This window comes from Lepisosteus oculatus, chromosome 12 (assembly GCF_040954835.1).
Source record: "Lepisosteus oculatus isolate fLepOcu1 chromosome 12, fLepOcu1.hap2, whole genome shotgun sequence".
In the NCBI taxonomy this organism is placed as follows: Eukaryota; Metazoa; Chordata; class Actinopteri; order Semionotiformes; family Lepisosteidae; genus Lepisosteus; species Lepisosteus oculatus.
In genome coordinates this window covers 24,290,987-24,315,267 of record NC_090707.1, presented here as the reverse complement: position 1 = coordinate 24,315,267, position 24,281 = coordinate 24,290,987, and the positions used below count along the sequence as shown (strand labels likewise).

The following is a 24,281-nucleotide window of genomic DNA, read 5'->3' as shown; positions in this document are numbered from 1 at the left end:
TCAGGATGAAGAAGCATCTACAAAATGAACATATTTCAGAAGACAACGAGTCTAATTGCAGCAAAGAAGAACTAGAGGTAAGTGTCGAAAAAGTCTCCTTCCTAGTTGTATTTTATGTTGTAAGGCATTTGTATGTAATATTATCTTAACCACACTAGAAAAGTAAAATAGCTAAAATGTGGCAGCAAGGGACACTTAACATTGTTTCAAAGACGGATGTTAGGACAACCCTGCCGTAGCAGAATGTTTAGGTTTAGTTTGACAATTGTAGAGCAAAGAAATATTAAACACCTTTAGTAAATAAAAGTTTACGCAATGTTGTTTCTCCACAACATGTAGGCACGGTTGAATGAACTGAGAAACGCGGTCAAAATGTCGAAAAAGCAACTGAGAGCTGTCAGAGATGAGATTCAACAGGCTGAGGAAGATATTGAGCAGAGGTACAGTACCCCAATTCCTTTTTTCTTTTTACCGGTGTCTTCATAAACAGATTAGACAGTACTGGCACTCATTTATTTGTGTGGAAGGCTGCCAGAAACTAACTTAAAAAAAAGCTTTTTGCAAAAGGAGAGTGTTATTTCTTATTGTGTTATTAATCTTTCTTATTTGCTTGTTACTATAGCCATAAAAAAGCCATAAAAACATATTTTATCTGTTTCATCTTGTCATTGTAGGCTAGGTACTAACTAGTAATTAAAAGCACTGGAAATGTGACATTTATTAAACATTTACACTGTGCACACACCTGTGCCTGTTTGACACTACCTTCTCAAGTCCTTAGTTGCTGTGGAAACAAAACTTGCTACTCTCTTAGATAAGAATCCGAATTTTGTAGTCTCTGACACTTTCTTGCACACATTTCAAAGCTTTTTGTGCCAGAGTATATATGATTTGCTACTCATATTTCTAAGCACTTTAAAGGTGAAATATACATCGAGCAACATCGGGCAGAGTAGGCTAGGAAAAGAGAATTCTAGGTGAAATACAAGTTTTGGAGAAATTGGTTAATTTGAGGTATGAAAATGAAAGTGAATTCATTTTTGCTATGGACTCTTGTACGTGTGCCATGCTATGTGACAGTCCCTGTCCATTTGCCAGCACTGTGCACCGGGACCGACTGCAACCACTGCAGACTGAGACAGGAGAACTGGGTGCAGCATTGAGAGAACTGGATAGGGTGAGGCAGCAGCAAGCGGACTTGTCCCATCAACTCAAGGAGCAAACTGCTGCAAATCACAGGTACTGTATCTTCCTGGTTACTGTTCGGACACCCCGCACCTAGAATACACTGCTTGAAACTTCATGGGCGACCAACTGATGTTTCACACATAATTTCACACATGAAAACCAGATAATCTATAATTGTACCAAAATTGTACTAAAATTAGGTAACTCCAGTTTTAGCAAAATAAATGTCTGACAAGTTCAACTTAACATTCGGTCTTCTTCCGTGTGATTTTTGTTTTCTTCATCTTCTTATAGATTGTAGACTTTTTTAAATTTAGTGGTATTTAGTTTTGCTTCCTTTCACTGAGATGGGTAGCCATGGGCCAGATTTTGATCACAGGGTAAAGTACTTAGTCTAGGGCTAATGGGATAGAACACAAATATGAATCTTAAAGAAATAACCTTAGTTGTTGCAGATGAAACTGCAACAGTCACTTAATATCACATTTGAGATGTGGGTTCATTATTATTCCCTTGTGAAGCATTTTTGATAAAGGCACAGAGCACATTAATGTCTTGTGATTTAAAAGACACTTTGAGAAGCTTTTTAGCAGCACACACTAGAACAATTATTCAGACTGTGTTAGGGAATGCTCAGAATTAACTGAAATGTTCAAGAACATAAGGAGGGAATGATAAAATAACATTTCAACATGCAAAAACTATAAAATGTTACATGTGGGTTGTTTGTGTGCAAGCATAAACACAATACTCTTTATATAATTATCTGTGCTCCTGTCTCTTAAAAATCGCATACTGAGCATATGTATCTGTTAATATGAGCTCTGATTAAGCCATCCTGGCATTCTTGCAAGATATGCATTCTGATCATACATAATACATGAAGTAACAAAAGCTTTCTACTTTAAACATTATTGTACTTGATTTGTTTGTTGTAAACGAAGTTGAATGTTTCATTAATTTTGTTCTTCTGCAAAATGACTGCAGAGTTCAGAATTAGTTGCATGTATTGCTTGTACAATGATGAGTGAAAATTACACATGGAAGTGGAATGGTGAAGAAAGGTATTGTCATCTTCCACATATTCTCTTTTTTAATTACCTTTTTAATTTGGGGTCAAACATCATTCCATCCTCATGCAGGATTTATCTTCAATGAAAATTAATATAACTAAAGTCATTAGCTCTCAGGTCATATTGGTCAATATTATCAATTAATCTGTACACAAGTACTGTAGATATTTTGCCAGGTTGTATGTATTCTTCATCAGTGCATGGAATACGATGTGTGCAAACCAATCCTTATTATGAATTGAGTACAATACACTTTGATTTAATGGACCTAGTGCATGCATATTTCTGAACTTTCTCTTTGCAGCTCTCTGGAAAGCATGGAGAGGAAGCAGAAGGCAATGGAGAAAGACATGAGGAGGGAGATGGATGTTCTGGAGAAGAGACAAGTCTCCCTGTGGGATCAGAAGAAAGCTGTCCAGTGCAGCAAGATCAGGGAGTCTCTTGAAGAGACAGAGGGCCTGTGCCAGGCAGGTTAGTCCAAAACAGAACATCAGTGAAAACAATTTATTTTGATTGAACCAAGAAGCAAGATATTTAAGAAGGGATATTGTTTATATGGTAGTTTTATCTTATCTTTGAAAAGAGCATCTGCGAGACATTTTATCCTGTTTAATTGAATTTCACTAGGTATCATAGAATCAATGGCCATTTACAGAAATACACTCAACAGTTTAGACATTCTTCTTGAGGGGATTGAAAGAGTACAGAAAAGAAGAGCAATGTATATGTTATCGTATACAGAGTTGTATTACAACACCAAATCAGAGTAAAGGTATACTGTGTTACCTACAGAGTACTGCAGTACTGATTAACAAAGAAATTGCCTTGCAATAGTATAGTAACTTTATTTCATCCAAGTCTTGAGATGCTTAACAATTATTGTACAAAAACATGAAAATGTATTTCTAAAATATGAAAACAGCTTTGTGATAGTGTACACAGAACTAGTTTACCAGAGCAGGAGCAAGTTTGAAACGCATTGCTGAGAAAAAGTTTGCGATCCCATTAGGATCTTCACATATTTTAAATTTAAAATGTTATTAGATCCTAACATAAGGCCTAATAATAGATAAAGCTAAAGTGATGAAACAAGTGACACAAAACATGATACTCTCTCAAAATGTATTTATCCTCAAATGATGCAACATTCAATATCCATGTGTGACAAACTCCATCAGTGGCACCCCCTTTTGTAGTAATGACAGCCTCTGAATTGTTTCCTGTAATGGTTGATAAGTTTCTCATATTGTCTTTGGGTAATTTTGACCCATTCGTATTTACAGAACTGCTTGCACGGACAGCTTGCTTCAGGTCGTGCCACAGCATTTTGCTGAGGTTTAGACCTTTGACCAGAACACGTAAAACGCTGAATTTATTCTTATCTAGCCATTCTTTTGTAGATCTGCTTGTATGTTTAGGATGTCTTGCTACAGACCTGCTTTCGGTTTAGCTCCAGGTCATAGCCAGATGGTCTGACATTCTACTCTTGAATCTTCATGGTTGTGTCAGTGAATGTCAGCCATCCATGTCCTGAGGCAACAAAGCAGCCCCAAACCATCACACGCTCCCCATTGTGATTAATGGTTGAGCTTACTAGTTCTTCTTTTCACCAAACATAATGTTTCTCATTGAAGTCAAAGAGTTCAATCTTTGACTAGTCTGTCCAGAGAACATTATTACAGAAGCCTTGTTGATCATCTGTGTGCTCTTTTGCAAACCTCAGACAGGAAGGCCAGCAATTTTCTCCTTGGTATCCTTCCACGAACACCATTCTTGTTCGGCCAATTTCTGATGGTTGAATCCGGAACATTGATATCGGCCAAGGCAAAAAGTGACCTGCAGTTTGTCAGATTTTGCTCTGAGTTTCTTTGTAACTCTTTCAATGCTTTCCACTTTGTTCTTGGAGGGGTTTTGGTAGGACGACCACTCCGTAAAGTGACTTGAACTTTCTCCATTTAGACTGTCTGACAGTGGGTTGTCGGAACTCTGAATCCTTAGAAATGGTTTTGTAACCCTTTCTGGACGCGTGACCATCAATAACCGTTTTTCTGAGATCCTTGGTGATTTCCTCAGATTATGGTATAACTTGTTTATACATACCTGTATGGGGAGCACTAAACTCAGGTTTCTGATCTTTATATATGGTGGGACTTTTCAATTGTAATGTTTACGCTCTGCCTAAATGTTAAAACATCTGATTCTAATTATTCCCTTAACTGAGCTAAGTACAGGCTTAACTGTACCTTAATTACACATTATTGTTTTAATTCATACATTATTTTGTTTCATGAGACGTGGAATTAGTAACTAAACTTTATTGGATATTTATATAATATATCATTTTGATTCAAGAAGGTTGTCATGGTAAACATACGAAATTTAATTAAATTAAAAACTATGACCCCATATTTATCTTGGTGTTCATAAACATTTTTAGGCATTGCACGTGTTGGGATGACTTGACCAGAAAGCAGTGAGAGTAGAAGGAATTATTACAGACTAGTAACAAATCCACTACACACTGCAAATCTGCTTTTGCTAGAAGATTTCTCTGGGGCTTGAATGAAGTAAACAAAAGGGAAATAGTATTTGTTTTCCTCTCTGTCTCTTTTGGTATATCAGTGGAGGAGAAAATGAATAGTGATACCCAGAAGAGAGGATCCAACCATTCCCAGAAAAAGGAGGACCTGCTGTTGGAAGCATATGTCGCCAACCTGGGTATCCCTGCAACTTTAGGAAAAGCTGGCATTGCACGAAGGAATGCTAAGACAGTCAAGTGAGTCTGAAATCCACACATTCGTGAGAACATCCTCTCATGCAGTTTTAGAAGACAGAGGTGTTTTCTGTTCTGCAAGCCTACGTGGATTATAGTTTTCACTTAATCTTGGAATTTACCCTATTAAATTGAGTCTGCAAAAGGAGTGGGTTTGTGAATCGTAGGAGCCAATATCTCACTGTGTTTGCAATAACTTTTGATTTAAATAAACATTATAATAGGGAAGTACTGGTAAAGATGTAACAGAGTTTTTCAATATCCATGTATGTAATATTTAGTATAATTTGACATTTCTGTTGGAAAATCAGAACATATTAAGTTTTGTTGTGTGTTGTAGTGAAAAGGAATATCCAGCTTTTTGTTTTCTAAAAATGTTGTGTTTTATACTGCAAAAGAAAATGTAAATCTAAAGGAAAATATTTTACCTCCTTGTATGTGTATTTTAAGTTTATTAAAGACTGATATTAGTAGTAAGTTTTTAAGTGAATAGCTTAAAGCTTTTTGTGACTAATGTACTAAATCCAAATATTTGGAGGCAGTGAGGGCGTTGAAGGCATTGGGTCACATTTAATGAAGAAAGGTAAAACTCACTATACTGTATATGTTTTATTAATGGATTATCTAACTGTACAAAATATGCAATATACATACGTTATATCTATAAAAAAGAAACATTTATGCACAGTACTATTGACAGTCACACTTGAGTTTTGAAAACTAATCTGACCTACAGTAAATTTCAGATTGATGTTATCTACTATCACACATCCATGACAGCAGCTGAAGGAGTCAAGTCATGCCCTGTCTGGCAATACATTTCAGAACCATATTTCTGCAGCAAGAACCTCAGTTTAATGCAGGAAATGTGTAGACATTTCTACATTAGGATTCTTTTATCACACCCCTTTGAAAATTAACTTTATGCTGAAGTCTGCACAGCTCTTTGGAACAATTCATATTGGTGTTGTGCAAAGGCCATGGGCACCATTGTTCATATTTGCAACTGGGAACGCTTCATTTAGTTATGCGTTATTTTCTCTTTCCCTTATGAAAAAAACAATTACTTCTGTGACTTGTTTATACGTTAACGGTTTTATTAGAATTTAAGAATTGTAAACTTGGATTATGGAATTGATTAATCAGAAACTGGGCCTCACAATGTTTGAAGTAAAAAAATTCCTTCAGTACAGAAGCGTTAGTCAGACCAGCAAGTTGGATTTTCAGTCATAAAATGAAGCATACTTTCAAGTGTATCTTATAGTTTATGGTTTCCCTTCCATTCCCTTCTTATTTTCAGTGTAGATTTTTAGTCTCTTCTCATTTGTATTTTCTAACACTGTAAACTCTCCAAGCCCTATATACCTCAAACCCTATGACGTGTTCCTGTGAACCCTTTTATATTCACAATAATCAATAATCAAGCACTTTTAAAACAGGAGATATAGTTGAAAACCCTCTAACTGTTCCTCCCAAAAATGCTGACTGTAAAAGACATCCTTAAGATTTTTTAAACAATAGTGCATTTTGAATAGATGAGAACATTTGGACAAACAACAACATTCTATTGACTGCATAATTCCCTAATATCAAGAATGTGCTTGTACTCTACATACTGTAACCACAGGGCTACTTTTACTCAATGATACTAGCTATGATTTTTAGTGGTTCTAAGCAGTTTTTACAAACGGAACATACGTACAAATTACAATTCTCGAAAGCATAGGGGAATTTTAAGCATTGCTAAATATGGCACAATTTATTAAACTAAAGCACAGCTGCAAAAAGACTGCTTTAACTTGAAAGAAGGCATTTCATGACAAATTTCTTGAAAAAAACTTTTAAGGTTTCTGATCATTTAACTGTTGATTATTAATTTTTAAATTAAATCCTTCCCAAATCAAAACATTTACTTTATAGTTACTCACAGCATAGGCTGTGTGTATTGTGTGTACTTCCACATGGACACTGTAAAATATAAGCTGCTTATTTGTATTAACATATATTCAAAGAATTACTTTGCATTTCTATTTTTTGCCATTAAGATTACCATTATCTTTATGTTATTATATACTATATACTGAAGAGTCACTACTAGCAAAATGATAGTTTCAGTGTCATGTCTTTACAAGGATAACATGCCATATTTAGAAATGTCATATAAAAATCACTAATAAAAATGGAATAGGTTTGTATATAAACGTCCTTCTAAAACACAGGTCCAGAACTTAACAGTTATCCATACCAGATTAATAAAGTGCAAAAATAAAATATCTTAATTGACCTTCTGAATGTACTTAATTCACAAGACATATGTACAGCACTTCCCCAGGATCAGTTCTCCTGTTTGCTGAGGATTGCCACCTGCTGGGAAGAGCACTGCAGTGTCTTCAAGGGCCAAGTGGAGAGCCTGTGTCTGCAGGTTTTCCATAACTCTTTAAAGAATGACAAATGGAAGAGCTGGGAGAAGGTGTTAAACTGGTCGTTAAGATATTATTAAGCTTTTTGGGGTTTTTGCTCCAGCTGAGTACATAATGACAAGCTAATTTAATATTCTGTTTGGGTCATTTTTAAATTTGCTGTCAGTTGTCAAAATGCTAAATGGTATTTGTAATCAGTAATATTCATTGTGGGACTGTTTAACACTTTACCAGTCCCACCTGTGTCTATACATCACAAATTAATCAAGGTTGTCATTTAGTACGGATGTTTTGGAGGTCATATGGTACAAAACCAGCAGTCACAGTGGCTTGGAATACTGCATATAAACCCATCATCAAGTAAGACAGCAGTTTAAGTAGGCTAGAGAGCCTGGATGTTTGAAATGTTTATTTCTCCAGTCTTAATTGATTTAATCACTTATAATGAAGAAACTGGACTCATTGATTAATGTAATTTTCAAAAATTAGTGACGGGGACACAATACTGTAAAAAGGTGACGTCAAACTGAGGTCCTGACTCTCTGTAATCATTAAAAATCTAAGGGCATTTCTCGAAAAGAGTAGGGGTGTAACCCAGGCGTCCTGGCTAAATTTCCCATTGGCCTTTACCAATCATGGCCTGCTAATAATCCCAATCTAATAATTTTCTCTGGTTGACTGTCTTCAATTGTATAAAACATGACAGCAATTAAGTTTCACATGAGAATCTATCCTTAGTTGCAACATGCTACTGATTTGAGATATTCTCTTTAGAATTATTTTTTTCCATTTGTCAATAGAACAATCTGTTTTTGTTGCATTGTTTGGACTATTGTATGACTTCAAATTCTTTGGGTCACCTTTGGTTGCCAAGACCTACAGAGGCAGGACGGCATAAAAAACTATTCATATTCCTTACTTTAAGAATGGATGTCAATTTTCTCTGGAACCTGGCTCTTGCAGTGATTCAAAGCACAATTACCTAAAATATTTCATAAGAACACAGACAGTCACTTCGTGTGGTAGTCTCCACTTTGGCACTGACTTCAGTCAATGTCTCATATGGCTGTAAGGAGTATTCATTAGTATAATGTCTCATCACCCTCCCCACACAAAACATTGAAAGATTTTTTCTAACAGAAAAGATAGGAGAAAGAATGGTGAGTGCTAGTAGTTTTGCTCAGAAACGTTCCTGCAGTCCCACAGTGTTGATAACTATAGAGAGGATGTGTCTCTGTTGATGGTGCTTGAGGTTCTCGTGAAGTGTAGCCATCACTTTCTCGGTGAATGGTTATGTCAGTTACGTCACCTGAAGCCGAGGCAAAAACAATCGGGAAACATTATTAAGGCTCAGTGTACAATTCAGTGTATTATGAGCATCCCTGCTGCAACCTCCACAATTACAATTAACTCACCTTCCTCCAGAGGTTGCCTACTTTTAGCAGTGTGTTTTAGTGCTCTGTAGTGTGTGAATATAGGGAGGTTTGCGCATCTGTTCACATGGGTTTCCATCCACCTTCCAAAGATAGACTTTTTGCCCAATTTCCCATTAGAATCAAGAATGGTTAATTTACCCTGTCTACTGTAGCTCTACTAAGGTGCTGTTCTGATGTACTGTAGCAGGGGTAAGGTTCAGGTGAAGAACACATTAATTTAAAAGCTCATATACAAAAGGTCTCAGTCCCATAAAAAGCTTTTGAGATATATACAATTCAAACTGATTAGAGCCTAATTAGGCACACGATATTCACTGCTGGTGAATGTAATGCTCTTGACATAGGCACTATTTGTAGTCAGACAAACAGAACACATTCTTGTGTTGTTAGCCTATAGAAAAATCATAAAACACAACTGCATTATTCAACAGATGAGTCTTTTTTCTTTGTTAAGCTTTCCCATAAACAATAAAGACTGTATGAGTAGGCAGTGACTAGTGGGGTGGCTGTGTGGAGTAGCGGTTAGGCCTCTGGACTTGTTGAGCAGAGGACTGTGTTTAACTCCCAGGTGGGAACAATGCTGTGCATACACTTGAGCAAAATACTTTACCCAGATTGCTCCAGCAAACCTAGCTGTATAAACAGGTAACTGGGTTTGTTTGTAAAAAAACAGGTAATTAACGTCTACATAAGTTACTTAGGATACAAGCATCTGCTCAATTAATAATAGGTGATCCTGTGATTGACAAGGTACCTTGTGGATATGTGGGGGCAGCTCATCCTCAGAGCCCTCCTCTGGCACGGTATCATGGTGCCGTCCTGCTTGGGCCTCGTCTGCCCAGCCGCCCATGGGGAGGCGGGGGCCCCTGGCAATGGTTCTGGCTCCTCCGGTGAGAATATCTAGGGAGATGAAACAGATTGCATCACAACTTCTCTTCCCTTGCTGAGGCCGTCTATAAGTGATCTCATAGACCTTGGTGTGGGAGTTCAACAAACAGGCCTCGATGCCTTTAGCATACATTAATATAAAGTTTGAAAAAAAATTGAAAGCATGGCTTTTAAATCTGGACTTTTATTATATTATAAGATGGTACATAAAATCACTTCCTGCATCTACTCAATATTTGTAGGAAAACAAAGAATTCAAGAAGTAAATACCATCACCAAGACTAGAATAAAGAGATCCTTTCCCTCAGTTTTTCCCCCCATAGGCTATCTTCTTTTCTTACACAATCGTCCTTCCCGTTTTCTTGTCCCACTACCTCCTGATGCCCTGTACCTGTGTTTCCGCCATAGCGGCGTTGCCCAGTGGGGTGCAGCGGCGCCCCCTCCTGTCGGTGTGTGGCAGCAGAGGGAAAGGTGTTGGAGCGAGGCAGGGTGGGCAGTGCCTCACCCTCATCGGGAACACTCTCGCTGCTCTCGTCGCTCTCCTGCCGGTGCCATGTGTGCCGTGACACCTCCCCTCTGGAGTGCTGCTTGTGGACCTGCTTAAAGACCAACACCAATTGGAGGTCTCAGATGTCAAGATATGCAATATTCTGAACAACATCAAGTAGTAACATTGTCCCTAAAATGAATCCTTTTCAGTTCTTTATACTGGGAAAGAACATTTGGACTTTTAAAAAATAGATCTCTTCTTGTTTGAGAACAAAAGGATAGGATACATAGGAAAAAATAATCAAGAGTGGAAGCTCACATGGAAAAGAAAAAAACAGGAGAAAATGACCAGTTAAACAGGAGCATCGACCATAGAAAAGGCATAGACCATGCTGTCCTAGCAAAAAGCAGGACTTTTTAAAAATAAAATCTACAGAAAGTATCCAATCCTTCACCCAACCCTAGAATTTTAACAACAGAAGTTAGACCCACAAACAAGATGTCATGCCTCAGTCCCACATGATTAATACTCATTAATTATAACTCTCTACTAATTATAACTCTTTAATTATAGCTCCATTAAGAAGGAGCAGTCTAGGACTCGGTGTAATCGTCACACTAGGGACAACCACCAGCACATTAACCCTGTAAATTCAAAAATGCTCTATCACAATACACTCCCAAAAGAGGAAGCTACAGGCTACACCCTCAGTGCATGTGCATCCTACCTCTGGAACTGTTGCTGTAATGTTCCACAGTATACTGTACATTGTATGTGCAAGCTTAAAATAGTTACATTTAAGCCGCCAATTGATTTCTTTTTCAGAGGTCTAGAAAAGTCTAGTACTTTAAGAAATAAATCACAATTTTATATACAACTGTTGTATGATGCTTTCACTAAATGGTGCAACCTACTATATGAGCACAAACAATGGAAATGGCCATCTGTGGGCTCTGCAATTTTAAGCATTGTTGGAACACAGGTAAAAGAGTCAATTTTTTTTTCTATTGAAGGACCATACCTCATGCATGTAGAGTGCGTGAATGCTCATCTCTGTAGAGGCATACTCAGAGAGGACCAGGCTGGTCAGCTGACCCTCCCACGCGCTGCTGCCAGAGCTGGCTGTGTGGGCATCAGTTCTTTATTGTCAGAATAGAAAACACCTGTGTTACTGAATGTTACAGGATTTCTAGATTTAAGATATGCTTTTAGTATTAGTTGGTTTTTAGTATAGTACATGATCCAAAAGAATTAATCTCATTTTTTCAATGTAACTATTGCTTCTGCACATGACTGTTTTGTTAAACGAGCCCGAGGTCAGGCGTGTGCTCTTACCCAGAGCCCACCATGGCTCTGGTCCCTGTGAGAGGGGCCAGGTCACTGCGGGGCAGACGTGTGGAGGTGTAGCTGCCCCGGAGATGCTGGCTGGTGCTCAGAGGGGAGAGGGAGCGCAGGGCCGAGGCCACGTCACTGCCAGCTGTGCTTGAGACTTGATTGGCCACAGGACCCTCCCGGCCCATCTGGAGCGACAGCAGAGATGGGGGTCCTACCAGAAGGTTAGCGATCAGACTGTGAGGCTGTAAGACAGAAACGAGCAATGTGGTCTTTTGAAAACCATGGGTAAACACAGAGGTTCTCTGCTGAACACCTTAATGTGAAATATGTTAACCACTGAAACAAACCCAGCTTGTAGTGGGATGCTTGCACTACAAATGTTATTTGTAGTACTGTTATTTAAACCTAATAATGACTTAAAAATGCAAAATTAGTACCACACTTGGAAGCGTTCTCCTTTAGATCATGCGGAGAAGTGCTGGAAATGTCTGACAAAATGTTGGGCATCCTATATAAAGTGTAAAATTGGAATCAAGGGAAGTAAAGATTACACAATGCACTGGGCAGATATTGTGTATGAAAATTGGACCTGCACTGCAAAGTAGCACACAGGGAAAAACATTTTTTTTAATACTGCATAAAGAAGAATCTTAAAGGAACTGACAAAGCCCGTTCTATGGGAGTCATGTATGTCTGGAACAAATGACCCAGCAGTGTTGTCTAAGCCATTTGCCTGGGATCCTTCAAGAAATATCTGGATGAGTTCCTAGGACTAGTAAGGTACTGTAGAAATAGGTGCAAATAAGATGCAAATGGATCTAATGTCATCCTCTCATTTTTAACATTTCAAAGAAATTCAAGCCATAAGCACATGTGGCTTTTGAAAAAACTTTTTCAAAGTAAAAAATGTTTCACCATAAATCGCTTGTATTGTAACTGTGGGAAGTTGCCCTATAAGTTCCAAATGTGGTGATAGACAAACTAGCTTAAAATAAAAGGACAGCCAGCAAGACTGTAAGCCTGTGTACCTCAGACTCCGACTGGATTGAGCTGAAGAGGTGGTTCTCTGGCAGTGGCGCGCTAGCTGCCTCGCGCTGCACCCTCTCCTTGAGCTGGCTGATGAAGTGTGTGCTCTCGCGAGGAGGCTGCCAGTGTGGGTTGGTGATGGCAAAATGCATGAGAGACAGCTCTGTTTTCCCATCCTCCGCCTGCTGGTAGATTGAGGCCTCGGTCTTCCCAGCGGACATCCACTATGGGACAGCACGTAAGTTACAGTCAAAGATATAACAGACTGCAATGAAATAATGATACCAATACTGTATACAGTATACACATAAACTTTATGTAATAAGGAGTGTAAAAAATCAAAATATAATGACATGCTACTAAGTGAAGAATGATAGCTTTGAAAACAGAGATGAAGGTTTCATCATTGACGCCTATTTGTAATGTTATAGTTTTCTGCAAAACCAATACAGTCTATGAAGCATGCTTTGTAAATTTCACTGGATTCCTAGGAGCATGTACTGTATGACCATAGTCTGATGTTGTGTTTTAAACACATGAAAGATATCAACACCATAATGATAAATGAATCGGACAAAATGAGCCAGCAGTAATGTCTAAAACAACTTCTCTCCAACAGTCTGGGACCGGAAAAGTCTGGTCAAACATAGCGTCCTTCAAAGCCCAAAGCTCTTACTGCCGGGTGGCCGTGCTGCCGGACATCCATCTGTGCGAAAGAACAAGTGTCCCCCACTCCTACCACCTCCACCGTGAAGTTGCGGAAGAAGTCGATGATCTCCAGGGATTTGCGGCGCAGACAGAAGATCAGAATGAGAGGAGTTATCACTGGGCTCACTAGCTCCTCCAGAATGAACACCTAACAGGAAAATGAAAGAGTTAATTAAATTAAATGTTAAAAATGTGGTTATTAAACAGATAATTAGAATAATTTGTTTGATTTTATTTTTATACATTTAATATCTGAGTAGTCACAAGTAAGGGGTAAATACTGAAATTTGGGTGATGTAATTAGTGGAGTACTGCAGGCTGTATTAGAGCCACTGCTTGTTTTAATTGTGTAAATGATCTAGATTACAGAATGCTTAATCAATCAACTTTGCAGTACCCTAACGGTTGTATTTTCAAGAAATGGCTGGATCAGATCCCTGGGTCAATTAACTAATAACTACCAAACAGGATATATGGGCCTAATGGTCTCCTCTCCTTTGTAACCTTTCTTATGTTCTTATGAATCCTTCACGAAAAAATATGGAAAAAGAGGCAGGGGACTGTTCAATCCTTTTAGAATCCTCTGCTTTTGATGAGAAGGCAAGGTTTTCAGTTCAACCCAGGAATACTAGAAGGACCACAATAATTCAACCTCAGTAACTTATCCCCAGTTACAAGTTTTTTTAATAATCATTTGAGGTAAGGTGTAGATTTCTGAAAATAAAATATAATTATAGTAATAGATGTTTTGGCCTATAAAATTAGGATTTGTAAGACCAATTTCATCTTGATCTGGAAACACCTTATAATGTGCATCACGGTACACTTGAAAGTTCTGAATTATCTTAAAGGTTCCAAAGTTAACCAAACACAAAGTCTACAGTTTCCTGCATTCTCTTACTCACAGCTTTGTATTGGAAGAGCTGTGCAAACTCATCACGAGTCTCATAGCGATGGGCGTTTCCCTGCCAGTGGTCAGGCATGTAGTGGATATGGGCTAAGATCACCTTCAGTAGCTGTTCTGGGCAAAACACCATGTGCTTGTCTGGGATAAAGGACCTGCAATTAAGCAGTAGAAATGGACTATGGTACAACAGCAATTAACTCATAAAAGACTCAAAAGTAAACTTATGAAGACTCAGAATAGTATTTCTCTTCATAATAAGGTTATTGTTGAAACCTGTATTCCATACTCAGTAAGATTACACAAGAGAATTACATGCTCTTCATTTAGGCATTATCACTGGAAAGAAGGCTCATGTTCAAGACTAGATGCTCATCTGGTCTTTTTTTAATAGATTTTCCCTGTTTTCAACTGGATGCTAGTCCTTTACTGGGATACCACTAGCAATGCTTGTATGATAAATGATCTTACTCAAGGATACAACATCAGTGTCTACACCAAGGACTTAAACCTTCTAGTTATGAATACCGAGCCATAGGCACTACACTATGCTGCCCCCAGAGTAAAAAAGTCCATAGTCCCTTAAACATTTCTAAGACTCAATTTTTTAAACCTCAGTTTAGACTCACTTTCCTGACAGCTGGGAAAACTCACCTGCAGATGGTGACACAGACGCCCAGTAGGGTGATGCTGGTCAGAACGTGCTCCACAGCCAGCACATCCTCATCATAGATGGTGAGAGCAATGAGCACAGCCAGGATAGATCCAGCAAAGAAGGCCACATTCTTGGCCACCACAGTGAGCAGTGGTGACATAAAGCAGTTCATGTACTTGGAGGAAGCCTTGTAGCCCTTGCTGAGCCGGGACATGAGCTCATGATCCAGCTCATTGAAATGGCGCAGGTAGCAGCGCCCATAGAGGGACCAGCAGCGGGCACCTAGACTGCCAGGTTCCCTCTTGATGACCTCAGTGTAGCTAAAGAAAGCATAGAGGATCTGCCAGATCAGGATGACAGGGCACAGTAGTAGGTTTGCCACACCGATCCATAGGATCCGGTTGCTCAGCTTATCTGCCAGCTCCAGTCGATTGCCACCTCGCTTGTACTCAGGCTTCAGACTCCACTCATTCTCGAAGAGAGAGCCTGGACCCCAGAAAAAGATTAGCTCAAAGTTGTACTTGAGTCCCCGGGTGTAGAAGACAGCGTCACCCAGGACAGGCACACGAAATCGGATGGGCAGCAGGGACTTGTTGACCATGGCGACCATATAGTTCTTGAAGCGCAGGATGCGGTGGTAGATGTCCAACTCAGTCAGCTCCTTCTTGTGGATGCAGATCTGGTGCTCCTTCTGGATCTCGATGATCCTCGCCTGTACCTCCTGCCATGTGAAGTAGGGCAGGTCAGCCTGTGGGGGTCAAGATCAGAGCTAATTCATATTTCTCTATTGTAAAAAATGATAAATTAAATGAACAAATTTTAAGTTAATAATACTCCAAGATCAGGCGCATTTTAAAGACATCAAACTTTGTAGTACATTATTTGCTCTGGATGTAACAACAGATAGTAGAATGCAAATATATTTTGTCACAGTGCCACTGAATGAAACATTTATGGGTGCTGATGACCATACTGCACATCTAATATCATGAAGATCTGTACTGGTGGATTGCTGGCTCATGATGGCATTGTAAATGCAAAGTAAAAAGGACTGAGATGTTCCTTGTGAAAAATCAAAATCTGTGTTTCAGTTTATATTGCCATTTTGCAATAAACGTTCTCCACAGTACTTTTATCCACTGTAGACATCGATCCACAGTAGACAGATGAAGAATCCTGAACTTTGCACAGTCCTAATGCACTTCTTACATCAATTTCACACATTTAATTAGGTTTCAACAGCTACTCAGCATGGACTATAATCAAGAAACAGGAGTATGGTACTTTTGACAGGGTGCGCAAAAAAATTGTAAAGTTTCAGGGCAATCCTTAAAGAATCCTAAAAAAAAAGAATTTGGTTTCAGTTAGCTCAATTTATAATTTAGTGATTTCCATGCACATTCCTATGAATGCATGATCAGATGTTCTGTTATGTTATGCAATTATGGCTAGTGTTAGGATACACTGTACATTTCCAAGTTCTTATTCAGCTCAAGAGTTCCTCAGATTTTGTAAACCGATGCCCAAATCAGAGGTCATCTTTCAATCTTGGAAGTGTATAGAATTCAAATGTACAGATAACTGTTGAAGAAGAAGAAGAAGAAGAAGAAGAAGAAGACTAGTAAGATGGGGATGGGTCATAGCATGCTACTACTTTCTCTCCAGCATATGCTGGCAGTTTTATTGACAGGAACATGATTTTGACTTAGCTGAAATTAATTTGCAGTAAGTTAAAAAACTTTTGAGGAATACAATGGACATTCCCTACCATGGACATCCTCAAAGCATTGACGTAGAAAGAACGGATTTCCCAATAGCAACAGATATTGTAGATGAATTTAACCAGGCGATGGAGCCAAAACACTCCAGCTATTATCAAAATGAAGATGACAAAAACATTGTTTCGGATCCTGGAAAAGAGATAAGACACAAGATTATTTAATCTTTTTATGAATGAAAACAAAGAATGATTTTGTGAAGTAAGATTAACTTCAATAAAATTTTAAACAGTAATGACACTAAATACAGTGCCTTGCGAAAGTATTCGGCCCCCTTGAACTTTTCAACCTTTTGCCACATTTCAGGCTTCAAACATAAAGATATAAATTTTTTATTTTATGTGAAGAATCACCAACAAGTGGGACACAATTGTGAAGTGGAACGAAATCTATTGGATTTTTGAAACTTTTTTAACTAATAAAAAAATGAAAAGTGGGGCGTGCAAAATTATTCGGCCCCCTTGCGTTAATACTTTGTAGAGCCACCTTTTGCTGCGATTACAGCTGCAAGTCGCTTGGGGTATGTCTCTATCAGTTTTGCACATCGAGAGACTGAAATTCTTGCCCATTCTTCCTTGCAAAACAGCTCGAGTTCAGTGAGGTTGGATGGAGAGCGTTTGTGAACAGCAGTTTTCAGCTCTTTCCACAGATTCTCGATTGGATTCAGGTCTGGACTTTGACTTGGCCATTCAAACACCTGGATACGTTTATTTGTGAACCATTCCTTTGTAGATTTTGCTGTATGTTTGGGATCATTGTCTTGTTGGAAGATAAATCTCTGTCCCAGTTTCAGGTCTTTTGCAGACTCCAACAGGTTTTCATCCAGAATGGTCCTGTATTTGGCTGCATCCATCTTCCCCTCAATTTTAACCATCTTCCCTGTCCCTGCTGAAGAAAAGCAGGCCCAAACCATGATGCTGCCACCACCATGTTTGACAGTGGGGATGGTGTGTTGAGGGTGATGAGCTGTGTTGCTTTTACGCCAAACATATCGTTTTGCATTGTGGCCAAAAAGTTCGATTTTGGTTTCATCTGACCAGAGCACCTTCTTCCACATGTTTGGGGTGTCTCCCAGGTGGCTTGTGGCAAACTTTAGACGAGACTTTTTATGGATATCTTTGAGAAATGGCTTTCTTCTTGCCACTCTTCCATAAAGGCCAGATTTGTGCAGTGTAAGACTGATTGTTGTCCTATGGACAGACTCTCCCACCTCAGCTGTAGTTCTCTGCAGTTCATCCAGAGTGATCATGGGCCTCTTGGCTGCATCTCTGATCAGTCTTCTCCTTGTCTGAGCTGAAAGTTTAGAGGGACGGCCAGGTCTTGGTAGATTTGCAGTGGTCTGATACTCCTTCCATTTCAAGATGATCGCTTGCACAGTGCTCCTTGGGATGTTTGAAGCTTGGGAAATCTTTTTGTATCCAAATCCGGCTTTAAACTTCTCCACAACAGTATTACGGACCTGCCTGGTGTGTTCCTTGGTCTTCATGATGCTCTCTGCGCTTTCAACAGAACCTTGAGACTATCACAGAGCAGGTGCATTTATACAGAGACTTGATTACACACAGGTGGATTCTATTTATCACCATCAGTCATTTAGGACAACATTGGATCATTCAGAGATCCTCGCTGAACTTCTGGAGTGAGTTTGCTGCACTGAAAGTAAAGGGGCCGAATAATTTTGCACGCCCCACTTTTCATTTTTTTATTAGTTAAAAAAGTTTCAAAAATCCAATAGATTTCGTTCCACTTCACAATTGTGTCCCACTTGTTGGTGATTCTTCACATAAAATAAAAAATTTATATCTTTATGTTTGAAGCCTGAAATGTGGCAAAAGGTTGAAAAGTTCAAGGGGGCCGAATACTTTCGCAAGGCACTGTATAGTCCCTGACAAGTCATGACATTATATGAAACAAAAGGGAGTCATTTGGAGCCATTTGTAAGGGTAATATTACCTAAAAAATGATCTACTTTTAGAACAGACCATCAAAAGGAGACATTCTAAAGCATAAAGCTGGTTTTACCTGGAACTGCAGACATTCATAGGCAGAAATGCATCGGGAAGTGTGACTTTAAAAGTCTCCTGTGTCTGGTGAGTGTGGTTGACCATTTTGTTAGCAAACAAAATGTCATAATCAATGCAGTTTGCCAGGAACACGGTAAAGGTGACAACAAATACCAATTGCCTGTGAGACAGAAATTAACAATTATATTTAATAATCATAGATGTTGTATAACCTGTTGAAATAGTTAATATCAATTGGACAAAGAAAAACATATAGTTCAATGTTAATTTTGAAGAATGTATTTTTATAAGAGAATGTGTTTTAGAGCCTTCCAATCACCAGCACAACATTGCTAAAACAATCAATAATATCAAAGTGGAAATAAAGGCTTTAGACAAAAATGATTTGTGAATTTTGAAGATCTGAAGCATACTAAAATATCTAACATTTACTTACACAAGCTCAAAGATCTCCCCAAGCAGCATACATGTGAAGCCATTTTTCTGGTGCAGGTTATAGACGTAGAATGTCAAAGTTAAGGGGATAGTTCAGTAAAATGATAAACGGTGCAAAAAAAGAAGCATGCAATATATTCTGATGTGATGTAAAATTTGGAAAAAAAACCCTCAAATATTGTTTCCATGCCAGTAACAGCTTGTGAGGATTTTGTTACAAAATAAAATATATTTTCTTAATTTTGAAAGTGAAAACTTCTGAGAGGCAAAAAAACTGAAGACTCTGCCTTGACTGAGTAGTGAGGAGGAAAACACCCCCAGTTTCTCAACACATCCTCAGCAATGTGCACATTGTGTATGATGTGGTGAAACAGAAACTGAAACAGTTTTGGTTGGAGTTTCAGCATGTGTCTGTTATTTCTTTCAATTCACTTTTGCTGAATTAAAACTCTCAAACAGACTATACATGTGCTACAATAAAATAGTCTAGATAGGAAAACTGATCACTGTTCTGAGTAAACTGTGTATTCTGGGCTTCACAAAAAGGATATTCTCTGAAAAAAGAGGTCCAGGTTTTCTATATGATGCCACTGGGCTGCATGCGAGAAAAAAAGCATACATCATTAAACAGGATCAACAAGTACAAAAAATGTTGCACAATGTGTGCTCTGTATATTCAGTAAGACGCATTAGACCAATAAATGAATTAACTTTTATAAGCCATCTTTATCAGCTAAAACCATTAGAAAGAGAAGGATATTTTTTTTCACAGATTGCCATGTGATTTATTGGACAGTACTCACACTGACTAAATATAATGGTACTTCTCGCTAAAGCTAGGTTTGGTCTTTTACATGAAGCACAGTTATTTACAGTTGTTTTACTGTTTAAAGCACAACATTCCTTTTTAGCAAACACAAAACTCTAATGATAACAGTAAAACATATCACTGCACATTAACAATAATGAAATATGTATAAAGGCTGAGCTTTCTTCCCCAGGTTCCAACAATTTGGCACCATTGTGTCTTCAAGAATGTACATTTTAAAGAGGTGACAATAATCAGGTAATGGAACCAGTGATGGAAGGGTGCCAAAGTCCCGTAGGTTTTGCCCTACAGGGTAGCTAAATGGAAGGAAACTGAAGGATTAAGAAAACACAATCTCCAGGGTAAAGTGAATGAAAAGAGGTGATGCTTACACTTGCTGCCCTCTGGGACATGCACCAGCAAGTCCTCCTCCCCTGGTGGCGAGTCATTGTAAGACGCCTCCAGACGCTGGTACTCGGTGTCAAAGTGGGCCATGTTACTGTCTCATTCCACACCATGCCTCATTTGGAGCCATTACTCGTCTGGGTGGGAGACACAGGGACAGCTACAGAACTCTGCATGCAATCTTAAGCTCATTTACAATTTCAGAAGTCCCAGTCTAAAGTCCCTTTTAAATCTGTTTCAGAAGTGTAATGATAAGTACTTTGCTTGCTTCAAAAAAGAAATGATTTCATTTTTGCCAGCTCTTCTGAAGCCAAAGAATCAATCACCTAGTTTTTGGTATAGCATGTGATGATGTACTCATTTAGGTCCACAAGAAAATAACTGAAACGATTCAACTTCTGTGAGACTGGGCTTTCAATCTTTGTCATGCTGAAAATAACCAACCCAATAAAAAATCAATTCAAAGTTTGAGGATGTTTGTTGAGTATTTAAGTATAGTAAGATTTGATCCTGTGGTCGTAGGATGAGGAGGCTGGGACCTCCATCAAAATGAGGAGATAACCAAGTGATAGTTTAAAACTATAACCAAAGAAGTATAAAACAAGGAGGTGACTTATTACACACATATCACATATCCTTGATCTTTTAGTCTTTAGTCACCACTTTGTGCTAATGCCTCTTCTATGTTCCAAACATTTGTGGGAGGAGTTGGATTTGTTGAACCATGTAAAATGGAGGAGACACAAATAAACCTTTAATCATGCTGAATATCACTTCGTATAACAAGGATGATTTCTTAAAATTATCTTTATTCTTACCGTCATGATTTGTATTTGGTTTATAATGTATTTTTTCTGCACAATGTATTAATTCTTGTAGATTTTACTGAAACATTAATGGTTTGCAAACATACTGTACTATTCATTTTTGTGGTGAGGAGGCGGGTAACCCCAAAAGTCTGTTGTGTATAGAACTGTATAATATTCTCCCTGCAGATAGGGAACAAAAGTGAAAAGGAAAACTTGGATAAATACATTATAGGATAGCAAGCGCAAGCTTTTCCTCGCGAACTGGTGAGAACAGCCCTGACTTTTCGGAAGACTAAATTGCGTCTCTACTACTAGTGCAGAGCTGTAACAATGCTATCGACTGGTGAATCTACGCAGGTACTTCTACAGATGGATCTTTGCACTAAACGCCAATACAAATTTCAGACCGTAACATATAAAACGACAAACGTCATGAACATACTTTCCGTTTTCTGATTCTATCTGAATACCTCTATCACCAGCCAAAGCCCACAATGGTAAACAACTAAGTTAGTTTCTGCTGCAGGGTTGCCGAATCGGATTGGCCTGCTTTGCACACCACCCACACAACGATCGCACTCCTTAATCCGTCTGCGTTTTGTAATCATCACTTTCTCATTACCTGGTGTATTATATTAGCCGAACTCTCTTAAAAATATCAATTTAACAAAGACGCCAAACTCCAAAGTCGCGACACTCCTTTTGGACAGGCGTTTGGAGTAATTAGTGGACACACAGCACCCTCAATCGGGTCAACACTACTGTATGTCACGTCAAAACGAAAACAGAAAAGCAGACGAGTGCGGTATCCTTTCTCTTCTTCCGAACGAAGGTCCAGTTTCCTTTCCGACAAGATTTTCCTAGCACAACTCCAACCTCTTACCTCTTGCATTTCAATCGACCTGTTTAAAATTCCAGTCCTAGCCTCATAAACTGCGTCTGTGGAATAAAAACAACACTGTGAATTACATCTCCTTTAGATAATCTAATGTCTTCAAATCATTTACACACTAAGTCACACTGGTCTGGAGAGCTGTGCATCGCAGTATGATTTGGTTCGTGTTATTGTAAATACCATAACCTGTCCATTCGACCACATCTATTATTTACTTGGCAACTGTATTACATGTCGTTATGAGCAATACACTTATATCGATAAAATTATGTTTAATGTAAAACCTACAGTGAAGTCACTGACATCCATTTCTGTCATAGGTAAATCGAATGTACACGTAATGTAGATCCGTAAACCATTACATAAACACGGCAGTGCGGTTGGTAATTTGCAGGTTGTCCTTCACAAGTACTTACCTCTATATTTTCGCTTACCTTTAAACCTGTATTTGAGAGAATGTATCTTTTCATATGTTTCTGGCAAGTCACAGACAAGCAGTTTTGGTTTCATTTCTCACTATACATCCAGAACCTGTCAATGTAGTGATCGACAGCCACTACAGCCAATCCACGACGGATTCTTTAAGAAAAAGTACAACAACAACCAATCGATTTAGACCGAAGCAGTCGTCGACTATCCCCCTCCGTTTTTTTCTGTCTCATAACAATCGTGCAGTGTGCACTTCTACAAACTGAGACTCCAGGAGTATGTACTTTATGTATGTGCATACCAGTCATAATCTGAAATCTGAAAAGATTGTTACCGATTAACATAATCATTGGAGTCCTTTATACACTCGATACGAAGCTGCCAAATAATTTTGGACCTTTCCGGGTTTTTTTTCTTCTGAACGCGGGCAATACATAAAGTATGAATCATAATTGCCTGTCCATCTATCATCATTATTATTTAATTTGTCAATCATTGATACGGTGCAGTAGTTAAAATTTCATGAAATTCATAATGAAATTACTGGTCAGTACCTGGATGGGAGACCTCCTGGGAAAAACTAAGGTTGCTGCTGGAAGAGGTGTTAGTGGGGCCAGCAGGGGGCGCTCACCCTGCAGTCCATGTGGGTCCTAATGCCCCTGTATAGTGACGGGGACACTATACTGTAAACAGGCGCCGTCCTTCGGATGAGACGTAAAACCGAGGTCCTGACTCTCTGTGGTCATTAAAAATCCCAGGGTGTTTCTCGAAAAGAGTAGGGGTGTACCCCGGCGTCCTGGCCAAATTTCCCATTGGCCCTTACCAATCATGGCCTCCTAACAATCCCCCTCTATCAATTGGCTTAATTACTCTGCTCTCCTCCCCACTGATAGCTGATGTGTGGTGAGCGTTCTGGCGCACTATGGCTGCCGTTGCATCATCCAGGTGGATGCTGCACATTGGTGGTGGTGTAGGGGAGTCCCCATTGCCTGTAAAGCGCTTTGAGTGGAGTGTCCAGAAAAGCGCTATATAAATGTAAGCTATTATTATTATTATTATTATTATTACCTGTAAAGCGCTTTGAGTGGAGTGTCCAGAAAAGCGCTATATAAGTGTAAGCTATTATTATTATTATTATTATTATTATTATTATTATTATTATAGGATTTAGTCTGACCTATATCATTTTTGTCAATACACTATAGATTTCGGGGGGGAAAAAACAACCTGGAAAATTAAAATTTCACTGGAAAGTGAAATCTACTTCAATTTTTAAAAATAGGTGTCCCAGCTTTGTTTGTTTTATTCTTAATAATATTCTTAATTCCAAATAAAAATGTAAACGGATATCTCATGACCAATAATTTATTCTGCTATTTAAAAAGATAAGATTTCATGCATTGTAAAATAATTTCAATAATTAGCCTGGTTGATTTTATTCAAGGCGAGGCGCAAATCAATTAAATTAAATTCATTACAGGTGTGCTGTAATTTAAGTATTTTACAGTAATTCAATACAAACTCGTAGCTCTAAATGGGCACACTGTAAGTTTAAATTTTCTATATAAGATGGAATTTTCCAAGTAATACTGTAGATGCTATGTATGGCTGACCTATTGAGTGTTGAATTGTAATTAAAAAAGAAACCTTTACTAGTATTCCAATATAGAACAGAGTATCACTATCAAACCTAGTCAGTACGTCTCTGGAAGGTGGGTGAATTCGAAACACATGAAGACACGATAACATGCAAACTCCACACAGAAAGCTTTTCAGTCAAGGCTTGAACGGGACAGAAAATG

General features: G+C 38.6%; 1 protein-coding gene and 1 long non-coding RNA gene across 7 annotated transcripts; one reads left to right on the top strand and one right to left on the bottom strand.

Moving 5' to 3' along the window:
- Positions 1–2,675: 2,675 nt before the first annotated feature.
- Positions 2,676–5,511, top strand: LOC107078814 (uncharacterized). Its single transcript, XR_011191231.1, has 2 exons — positions 2,676–2,732; positions 4,884–5,511. It is a non-coding gene; the product is annotated as an uncharacterized lncRNA (long non-coding RNA).
- Positions 5,512–5,628: 117 nt separating this feature from the next.
- atg9a (ATG9 autophagy related 9 homolog A (S. cerevisiae)) lies at positions 5,629–22,621 on the bottom strand. 6 transcript variants are annotated; one of them, XM_015359219.2, is made up of 17 exons: positions 22,467–22,621; positions 22,039–22,094; positions 21,165–21,335; positions 20,334–20,483; positions 19,685–19,728; positions 19,135–19,199; positions 18,697–18,858; positions 16,665–16,806; positions 14,896–15,644; positions 14,243–14,396; positions 13,306–13,485; positions 12,632–12,853; positions 11,604–11,845; positions 11,290–11,407; positions 10,170–10,377; positions 9,645–9,790; positions 5,629–8,763 (listed from the first exon to the last, which is right to left on the bottom strand). In XM_015359219.2, exons 4-17 carry the CDS (start codon positions 20,434–20,436, stop codon positions 8,755–8,757), a joined length of 2,544 nt encoding a protein of 847 aa, XP_015214705.1. In that variant the 5' UTR covers positions 20,437–20,483; positions 21,165–21,335; positions 22,039–22,094; positions 22,467–22,621; the 3' UTR covers positions 5,629–8,754. The 6 variants fall into 6 exon arrangements, with proteins under 6 accessions (XP_015214705.1, XP_015214704.1, XP_006636776.1 ...); XM_015359218.2 differs by having other exon boundaries at positions 22,485–22,621; XM_006636713.3 differs by having other exon boundaries at positions 10,170–10,374; positions 22,485–22,621.
- Between the last annotated feature and the right edge of the window lie 1,660 nt (positions 22,622–24,281).